Source organism: Cebus imitator, unplaced genomic scaffold (assembly GCF_001604975.1).
Source record: "Cebus imitator isolate Cc_AM_T3 unplaced genomic scaffold, Cebus_imitator-1.0 Scaffold170, whole genome shotgun sequence".
Lineage (NCBI taxonomy): Eukaryota > Metazoa > Chordata > Mammalia > Primates > Cebidae > Cebus > Cebus imitator.
Window position 1 is genome coordinate 3,232,052 of NW_016107485.1, and position 10,872 is coordinate 3,242,923.

The following is a 10,872-nucleotide window of genomic DNA, read 5'->3' on the forward strand; positions in this document are numbered from 1 at the left end:
AAAAAAAAAAAAAAAAAAAATCAATTAACAACTGATAACTACCTGAAATGGTTTTTAATTCTGAATCGCAGAAACATAAAATTGCTTACCTGGGGGGAAATAAACTGGGGAGGCACTTGCGCCCGGAGACTGGGAGAAGAATTTAGTGGCTGCACTGGTGTGTGCAGACCTCTCGATTGTGCTGTGCTGTTTCCAAACAAACCATGACTACCGCCCTGTAAACAGAAGAGTAGCAGTAAGGCTTTCTGTTAACGTAAGAAAATGCAAGAAACAGTTCTGGTCTTTTAGAGCCCTCAGAAGAATCACAGGCTGTGTTCCACAGAATAACAGAATTTCATAACTGAGAAGTTCCTTATCTTAGAAGGCTTAGGGCAAATACTCAAATTGAATCATGGGCACCTGTACGGTTTGACGAACTCTATAAACGGAAAGGGTTCAATTTAGTCAAATATTAGGAAAAGTCCTACATTCTTTTTTGTGAATGAAAGATACAGGCAACATAGCATTATTTCAAGTACTCTTCTTTGCAACTGGGTTTCCCAAATTTATTCTCAAGCTTTATAATCTGAGCTCCATCTTGAAAGGCACCTGAGTAAAAATGCAGGCTTATGAATAGTTAACAGTTGTATTTATAAAACACTGCGATATGACTTCTCTGCCGTCCAAGAGTGAGCCTAGCACCCTTCCTTGTCCTGGATCTGCTCAATCCCTTCTTTGCTAGATGAGGAAATGTGACTCAATCACACATTGAGAGAAAAAAGGGAGAAAGTAAAAATCATTACAGGGACACCAAAATAAACATTACTCACCTGTAACTTCTCATTCAAACCCATGAATATCAGTCTAGTTAAAAAATAAGCTGAACTCCCTCATTTCTGAAGACCTAACTCTCTGGAGCACTTCTATACTATTCCAATGAAATAACTAAGAGATTTAGGTTATATGGTGACCCTTCCTTTCTGACTCGTTTCTAGCTGAGAAAAGTCCTTCAGCAAAGAAACTGTATTTGGTAACACAACACTGTGCTCTCTCTGCCTGAGGTTCTTTCTGATACCATCTTCGCTTGACCTCTTCAAGGTCTAGTTTGGAGGTCATCCTCATCAAGGAAGTCTTCCCCAAAACCATCTTCCTGATTTCATATTCAGATTAATTGAGCCCATCTCTCCAATTTCAAAATACTTTAAAACTCTTTGAGGGCACTCATCATCAAACCATACTACGGTTATTTTCCATTCTGTCTTTCTACTGTCAGCTTAAATCTTTTCCTCTTTGTATTCCCAGAACTCAGTAAAGCCCTGGTCTGTAGGATGAATATATCATTTGTAAATATCCATGACCCACCAATTCCACACACTGGAAAATGTCCCACTGAACATCTTCAGCAAAGATAGCTGCATCACTATACTGAGTACGTATACCCTGAATCAAAATCACCACCATTATCAAATCCCTGGAATCACAGGGATTAAGGTAATTTTAAAGAATTTTGTTATGGCATCATTAAGTCCTAGAACACGAAAAATACTGTGATGGCTTAATGATTAAAAAATAGATTAAGGGACTGCTACAGGGAAATTAGTGAACTTAAAAGCATTGAAAATAAAAATGATTCTAAACATAAAGTCGAAATGGCAATTAAAATCTGTTTATCTCGTAAATCAAATATCCACCATGAATTTTATGTCTCCCCAAAAAGTTGTTTAAACATGAGTAGGCCTTTAATTCTAGAAACTCTAACATCTCTACTGCTCCTGTCTTACCAATCAGACTGCCACTCGAAAGTGAAATGGCTCAGCCCTAACTTTCCTCAGACCGTGGCAGTCAGTAGCTTGGCTACCCTGATCATCCCTAAGAAAACAGGAAACATTTATTTCACCAAGGATATTGTGCTAAGATCTTTCTCACTTGATCATCAAAGTCATGACTTAGTTATTAGATGTCAACTATTCACGACTGGTCCTTGGACGGTGGGGTTACTGGTAGCTAAAGTCCCTGCCAGAATCTATTTTTGGGGAAATATAAAATTCCTTCCTGAGGGTCATTTTAAATTCCAACCTCTCCTTTGATAAGAAGTATTGAAAAGAGTTTGCTTTTTAAGCTTCTGTAAAATCAACTCCTACTTTCCTCTTCCCAGCAGACAATTTCCATCCTCCCCTACCATAGGTTTTAGGCTTTTCATGATCAAGTGACCCTAAAGCCACACAAAGCACTATGATATATATCTGGAATGGGTAACAAAACAGCTAAGTCCACAATAGTCAATCATAAAATGCCTTGTCAGTATATTAATATGGAACCTGGGCATCACAAGCTGTTCATTTTCTTGGCTTCAATAAAGCTATTTTTGCAGTGATGTACTCAGGGGCAATCATACAGATTTGGTCTTTAAAAATATTTAGAAATTATGAAAACAGTAATCAAAAACTTATACAGGCCAGGTACAGTGATTCACACCTATAATCCTAGGATTTTGGGAGGCTGAGGCTAGGAGTTCGAGACTCAACCTGGGAAACATAAGCAAGACCCTGTCTCTAAAAAACAAACAGGAAAATAAGGCACTTGTATATGTTCTAATATCGGTTTATGTGGCTACTGCTAAAGCTTTACTGTTGTACAGGAGGCTTTTACAATTACCTGAGTCCAGTGATATTTGCTTCAACTATACTGTTTAACTCAGGAATCGTGACTCCAAAGTCCTGGTTCTCTCCACAAAAACAACAGAGCCACTATGGGAGGGCAGACAGGGCCCTGCTGTGAGCCCTCAGGCCTGGGAAGGTAAGTGGCATGATCTCAGCTTACTGCAACTTCCCACCTCCTGGGTTCAACCAATTCTCCTGTCTCAGCCTCCCGAGTAGTTGAGACCACAGGCACCTGCCACCATGCCCAGCTAATTTTTGTATTTTTAGTAGAGACAGGGTTTCACCATATTGGTCAGGTTGGTCTCGAACTCCTGATCTCAGGTGATCCGCCCATCTCGGCCTCCCAAAGTGCTGGGATTACAGGCGTGAGCTACTGTGCCTGGCCAAAAAATCTTAAATTTTATTAATATGAAGTATATTAAAATAATTCTGTATTAAAATAGTCTTTAAAAACTATGTCCATATTTAGATATCTGCAGAAACCTTGTTAACGATGGACTTTGTAGCAATCCACAGATCAAAAAAATGAAGAAGAATGACCTTTGTTTAGAGCCTAATGCTCGGCTAGTTTGGCTGGTTTACTATACTAGTTTATGTACTAACAGCATTTGATAATCATGTGATCTACCACATTTATAATCACCACTAACTGTGTTATGCCTGTTTCATGTTTCTATACCTCAATTCAAAATAAAAGAACTCCCAAAACATCAATATAATAATTTCTTTCCTGTTTATATGAACAATATATATCTATGTCTTCTGTGGAAGCAGTAAGGTAAATGATGAAATTTAAAGGAAGAAAATAAAAAATCAGCTGTAACTCCCAATCCAGAAATAATCAACCGAACACATGGATATAGTGTAATCCATTTTTTAAAATGTGCTCAGGCAACAATTAGAAAGCATATAAGAGACCTATGTGCAACTTGACTGGTGTCAGAGGTATTACTTCACATTATCATGTAATGTGTATGTGGAAGTCATTGTAAGAAGACAGAACATCATCACGTATGCATCATGTGGACACAACTAATAATTACAAGTTGTATAATTAACATCCTCCCACAACGTCCTAAGGTGAAGGTCACATCACAGAAGCATGGCTATCACTGCTGGGGTTATTGTTGCAAAGGAATTGTGACTCCAAATTCCTGGTTTTCTCCAAAAAACTAAAATGGAGCCATTGTGGGAAGGCAGACAGGGCCCTGCTGTGCGCCCTCAGGCCTGGGAAGGTGAGGAGGCTTGATCCTCCCAGCCCTGCCTGTCGTGCTTCTACTGCACAGCCCCTTGCTGGAGGGTTGCCAGATTCAACCCCGGGTGCAATGAAACACTGCCATGTCTGAGCAATACCCATTCGTTCCAAAGCTTCACTGTCTACTATTTAAAGTTACCCTTCTGTGGGTAATTATTATATTTTAAACTTAAAGACACTAGATTTCAAGATGCTGTAACCCACAAATACTTAATCATACTAGTTTTGCTATTTTAAAATTAGCAGATCTATTAAATTAAAAAGATCTCTAAAGTATTACTTATCCAATCTAATGTTTAAAATGGCAAATGCATTAAGTTAGACTGTCTAAGGTATTTATGTAGCCTCTTTAACATTTTCCTTAGTTATTAGTTTACTTATTAAATATGAACTTATGATCAAAAATGAGAAGACAAAAAAAACAGGTTTAAAATAAAATCTATGTTGAGAAACATGAAGAGAGATGGGTTCTATGGGCTGAAAGATCTAGAACCTACACTTAATATCATTCTGTGCATTCAGTAATCAACAAATTTCCCAAGACAGACAAATGATGCAATAAACTGCAGACCAGGACCAAGGCGAGGCCATAGCCAAGCAGTTATAAATTTGAGAGGCCTCCTTACTTGTCTAGCAGCGAAGTTTTGGGGGTTGAGCCCTGTGCCGATTGCTCCAAGGCTGACGTTGGGTAGTGTGGAACCAGAGGGAGACAGCTTGTAGCTGGGAGAAGGGGAGAAGGGAGAGCAGGGAGCCTCATCCCCAAGGCACCCATCTTGATTGGAGAAAGGCAAAGTCAGCTGAAAAGTAGTAGGAGTTAGCCAATCACAACGAGTGTTGGTTAGTGAAGCAACAGAATGCAAGAAGGGAAAAGAGAGAAATACTAGCAATAAACAAAGTTAGAGTGTATTAGCAATAACCGAGGATGGAATTTGGATCTGATCATAATCTTTATACTCGGCCCGACAGACACCATCTGTCATCTTCTTTGATATAGATTTTTGTTTTCTTCTAGGTTAGTAACACGTTCTATCCATTGCATTAAGATAAAAATTGCCAGACACTTTATTTTTATGCATCTAATATTGATTACTCTAGCGATCTGGCTGTTGCAACAGAAGCCAGGGCAATCTTCTGACTATGTTGCTGTCTGGACCAGCATCAACAGTGTCAAAGCGTGCCAGATTTTAAAATTTTGGTTTTAGCTTCTTTCTGAAGACCAGGAAAATGGCAAATTGGTATTCTGAATCAAGATATACTTCCCACCATTAGAAATATTAAACATAAAAACCAACAGGTAGGAACTTCTTGGTTAAATTAGGTAGCTGAGAATTTGAAAAGTTATACCATTGTAACTAAACACAGATCGCTAGGGAACTCAGGAAAGGTAACAACAGAGTTCTCTGAAAACTAGAAGGCAAGGCCTTAGGAGACATGGAATATTTGCGCAAAATCCCAAAATTTATTTTGTAGGTATAGAGCAGCAGAAAAAAGAATTCAGAGTAAGTTTATCTCTAAAATTTCCACACTTCATGAAATTTCTCAAAACTCAGATTTTCTTCCTAACACAGGCTAAAGACAGATGGTTCTTGCTCTTGCCTAATCGCTTGTTGACATCGGTGGTTTTCAGGTCACCACTTTAATGCAGGTGATGTCTGTGTTTTGCTCTCTAGTTCAGTAATTCTATGCTTTCTCCAGAATCAGTTATCAAAAGACAAATGGGAACCAAAGCAGTTCTCATGAATTATTATCTTAAACAAAGGATTATACTCACCTTCTCAAAATAAGGCCCACTATCTGTGGTTCCCATGTCTTTGGAATTAGGTGGACGGAACCCAGATCGATCCTTCCTCATGATATCATTAAAATCCCCGAGATTCATCGCTCGCTTGTCCACATCAAACTTTTTATCTGAAAGGCTTCCTGAAAAGTAGCACAAACAGAATGAAAATTTCCAGAATCAATGTTTCCCCCATGAACCAAGAGGGACCTGCCCCACTATCTTCATGGGGGTGCCAGGTATGAGCCATTAACATTTCTATTTCTGGGGATAAGACCAGATAAACTCTCATTGGTCCAGGCTACTGGTGTTTATCCCTGGAACACACATGGGTCCTTTTAATTTATTTTTAATAAAAAATAAAACAAAACATGTATATGTTATAGCTTGTTTTCTACTGAAGACTGAAAGAGTCTTAGGGCTAACCTGGAAAAAAATCTGGCTAAGAAAACATTTAGACTGGTTATTGATGTGTTTGATGAACACATCTTGCTCATAAATTCAAATGTCCTCAGGGAGAGAAGTTGTCTGTTTTTGCAATTTTAGCATCAGCTAGGTTAATGGTCTGTGTGAAACACAGTTATTAGGAATAAAAAGGTCAAGGAGGCACAGTGGTTGCCCTAAAATTTAGACTTTAAGAGTTGAACACAGAAGATGTGTCCACATTACCTACACGGTGCAATTTCCCAGATGCCATGACTATACCGCTTTTCTTTCACAGCTCTATAAATCCGCTGTTGTTTGCTGATATAACGAGTGTCCCCCGCCGAGGAAACTTACGTTTTAATTATTCTCGTATTTAGAAATATCATAGATCAAAGACCACCTACTTCCTTTACTATCCATAATTATTTTCATTTCTTCTTAGTTTCTTTTTAAGTTCCTCAGAGTGATCAAGAACATTACTACAAAAATCCCACAGACTAATGGCTAACACTGCATCCACTCCAGCTGCAATGTGAGAGTTTGTCAATAATGCAGCATCTAGGTACAGACAGGACTGGCCACTTGAGGGCCATATCTGGCACATAATTTTTTGGCCCCATAGAGCATTTTAAGAGATCTGAATTAGTTCTAGTATTTAAAAATCAGGCTGGATGCAGTGGTTCACACCTGTAATCCCAGCACTTTGGGAGGCCAAGGCAGGCAGATTACTTGAGGTCAGGAGTTCAAGACCAATTTGGCCAATATAGTGAAACCCCGTCTCTATTAAAAATACAAAAATTAGCTGGGCATGGTGGTGCATGCCTATGATCCCAGCTACCTGGGAGACTGAGGTGGGAGAATTGCTTGAACCTGGGAGGCGTAGGTTGGAGTGAGCTGAGATCGCGCCACTGCACTCCAGCCTGGGCGACAAAGCGAGACTCAGTCTCAAAGAACAAATAAATATAAAAATAAAAATCAGAATGCCAGGACACATCTGAATTTCTGGCCTCTCCTGAAAGACTTGTCATAGCTCAGCTGGATTCTTCCAGAGCAGCAACTGCCAGGAACCATGCAAGGCTGATTCTTCCAGGTGGACTCTCCACAGTTAACTTGTGGCCACCTCATCCCAGGTTCTTATACCTTGAGCACATCACTCATTTTCATTCTTTCCTGACTTTTGCAGTCATCTGAGTTTTCGGTCCTACCTAGTGTCTGGCACAGTACCTTACAAAGAGTAAGGGCTCAATAAATGTCTACTGAACTGCACCCATCCCAACTCAAATTGGGCAGGAGATGCCAACAGGACATCGCAACATTGATATACTTCATTCCTTTCAGCAGAGTGATACACACCGACAGACAAATCCATTTTGCTGCTTGGATTATCTTCAGTCTGACTCTGAAAAATCAAGAACAGATGACAGAGAATTAAGGATGTACGTCTTTGAATCAGAGAAGTGGCATTATTCACCTGAGAGCCACATCTTACTATTGGCACTACAGAAGTTCCTCTGAAATGAACTTAACGGTAATGAAGACATTAACATTTTTAATATGCTAGCCTGATTGCTGCTTGGGCCTATATTCTCACAATTCAGCTTTAACATGCAATTAGTCTCAATGCATCTACAAACAGAGCCATAGATAAACAGCTGCCTGAAGAAATAAACCCCCTGTCCTTAAGTTCTAGTCAGCCCAGGATCAAATTCCATGAGTGGCAGCCAAATGATGACAACTTCTTCTCGTGACTTGTCAAGTCATCAAATCTTCAACTGTGCAGCCAAGTAAAGTCATTTGTCTTTTGGCAACCAGGGACAGGGTGTCCCCACACCATTCCCCAGAGATAAAGAAATCAGAAATTCTACAAGAATTCTCTACGTAATTAGTCCCAGTATAGTTTTTCTAGTTATTTGGTTATTGTTGACTTTTAAAAACTTGTAATATGAAAACTAATACAGTAATGTGGTCAGAAACAACTATATAAATTTTAAGTGCCTGACTCTTCTCTATCCTCCTAAGGAAAAGGACAAAATCACTACAAATTTAAAAGCCATAACTTTTTTTTTTTTTTTTGAGACGGAGTTTCACTCATGTTACCCAGGCTGGAGTGCAATGGCGCGATCTCGGCTCACCGCAACCTCCGCCTCCTGGGTTCAGGCAATTCTCCTGCCTCAGCCTCCTGAGTAGCTGGGATTACAGGCACGCACCACCATGCCCAGCTAATTTTTTGTATTTTTAGTAGAGACAGGGTTTCACCATGTTGACCAGGATGGTCTCGATCTCTTGACCTCGTGATCCACCCGCCTCGGCCTCCCACAGTGCTGGGATTATAGGCTTGAGCCACCGCGCCCGGCCAAAAGCCATAACTTTTAAATGTCGGAGTATGTCATTAAGAATAAAGTCACAGAAAAGAAATACTGCTCAATTCAAAAGATCAAAAACATTGCTTAATTAGTTTTTAAATCTGTAATTTTGTACTTACTATATGTCGCAGTGGTCTTTTTGCCTTTTTTTTTGAGACGGAGTTTCGCTTTTGTTACCCAGGCTGGAGTGCAATGGCGCGATCTTGGCTCACCGCAACCTCCGCCTCCTGGGTTCAGGCAATTCTCCTGCCTCAGCCTCCTGAGAGCTGGGATTACAGGCACGCGCCACCATGCCCAGCTAATTTTTTGTAGTTTTAGTAGAGACGGGGTTTCACCCTGTTGACCAGGATGGTCTCGATCTCTTGACCTCGTGATCCACCCGCCTCGGCCTCCCACAGTGCTGGGATTAAAGGCGTGAGCCACCGCACCCGGCCCGCTTTTTTTTTTTTCTTATTTTTTTTCTTTTTCTAGCAGTGGTCTTAAAATCTGTATTAAACCTAATAGTTGGGATACATTATACATTTGAAAAAAATAAAACTTACCAGCAATCCCATATTTGAAAACTGTTTGGCAAGAGGATTCATCCATGAATCACTGTTTCCTCCTTTAAGTGAGCACTACAGAAACGAAACACATAACCTCAGAACCAAATAATTTATTTCAACCTTCTGAGTTTTATTAGCACAGACTGAAAATGTAGACTAGAATTTACCTTTTTAAATCCTATTTCTCTTTAACTAAAATTATTTTGATATTTTGTTAGTTTAAATAAGTCCTAGTTATATCTATGTTTGCATTTTTATAAAATTCATCTCGCTGAAATATAATTGAAAAAACACATGGTCAGCTGGTACTTTTACTTTTTAAACAGAAAAGTCTGCTGTGATTTTCTGAAATCTAAGTTTTGCACATGACTACTTTCACTTTTATATTAGGCTGCTCTCCTTGTAACCCAAACTGGTTTATGTTAGGAGAAAAGAGTTTGATGTCAGTGCGTGCCATCTGGAAAGGAGCCTATTTAAACCGGACATTATGAGGAACTCGTGGTGCTTCATCTGCTTGTTTCACAGCATAAAGGACATTGGTTCTGGTGGTAAAGAGACCCAGTGGAAGAAGCCATTGCTGATCTCCTGGACAAAGTAGGGCAGAGGTAGGTTTTAATTTTTTAATGGGACAAACTAGTTTCTTCCCTGAACAAGGCACTGACCATGAGCTCCACTTTCACTTCTGTGAGGGAGGCAGGTGGAAGTATGAGGAAGATTTGGTGGGGTGGGGCTTTGTGCACTTGCGTATTTCACATGTAATATGATGATAGCTATCAAATCAATTTTATTATCCTTGAAAGTGATGAAGCACTTTAGTACAGGTTTTTTTTTTTTTGAGACGAAATCTCACTCTGTCACCCAGGCTGTGCAATCTTGGCTCACTGCAACCTCTGCCTCCCGGGTTCAAGCAATTCTTCTGCCTCAGCCTCTCGAGTAACTGAGACTGCAGGTGCATGCCACCATGCCCAGCTAATTTTTGTATTTTTAGTAGAGATAGGGTTTCACTACATTAGACAGACTGGCCTCGAACTCCTGACCTTGTGATCTGCCCGCCTCGGCTTCCCAAAGTGCTGGGATTACAGGTGTGAGCCACTGCGCTGGCCTTTTTTTTTTGAGACTGAGTTTTGCTCTTGTTGCCCAGGCTGGAGTGTAATGGTACAATCTTGGCTCACTGCAACCTCTGCCTCCTCGGTTTAAGCAATTCTCCTGCCTCAGCCTCCCCAGTAGCTGGGATTACAGGGGTCTGCCACCATGCCTGGCTAATTTTTCTATTTTTAGTAGAGACAACGTTTTGCCATGTTGCCCAGGCTGGTCTCGAACTCTTGACTTCAGGTGATCTGCACGCCTCGGCCTCCAAAAGTGCTGGGATTACAGGCATGAGCCACTGTGCCCAGCTAGTACAGGTTTTGATGTCAAAAAAGCCCTCACTAGAGTGAGGGGGGAATGGGAAGTTACTGTTTAATAGGTACAGAGTTGCAGTTTTTTAAGATGGAAAGAGTTCTGTTGATAGACGGTGATAAAAGGTAGCCTAAGTATGTTTATATATTTAATGCCACTGAACTGTACACTTAAAAATGTACACTATGAGACCAGGTGCAGTAGCTCACGTCTGTAATCCCAGCACTTAAGAGGGCAGATCACCTGAGTTCGGGAGTTCAAGACCAGCCTGACCAAAATGGAGAAACGCCACCTCCACTAAAAATATAAAATTAGCCAGGCGTGGTGGTGCATGCCTGTAATCCTAGCTACTCGGCAGGCTGAGGCAGGAGAATCGCTTGAACCCAGGAGGCGGAGGTTGCGGTGAGCTGATCATTCCACTGCACTCCAGCCTGGGCAGCAAGAGCTAAACTGTCTCAGAAAAAAAAAA

General features: G+C 40.5%; 1 protein-coding gene across 7 annotated transcripts in view; it reads right to left on the reverse strand.

Annotated features, from left to right (window-relative positions):
- TNRC6B (trinucleotide repeat containing adaptor 6B) overlaps window positions 1-10,872 on the reverse strand; it is a 266,719-nt gene that overhangs the window by 31,391 nt on the left and 224,456 nt on the right. For 4 of the 7 annotated variants that reach the window (XM_017544738.2, XM_017544739.2, XM_017544743.2 and 1 more), the window contains 5 exons: window positions 9,003-9,077; window positions 7,451-7,496; window positions 5,666-5,814; window positions 4,521-4,691; window positions 90-215 (listed from right to left, as the gene is read on the reverse strand). In XM_017544738.2, the coding sequence (XP_017400227.1) occupies window positions 90-215; window positions 4,521-4,691; window positions 5,666-5,814; window positions 7,451-7,496; window positions 9,003-9,077 (567 nt within the window). The remainder of the gene's footprint in view (window positions 1-89; window positions 216-4,520; window positions 4,692-5,665; window positions 5,815-7,450; window positions 7,497-9,002; window positions 9,078-10,872) is intronic. The other 3 variants (XM_037744369.1, XM_037744370.1, XM_017544748.2) reach the window with 1 other exon arrangement.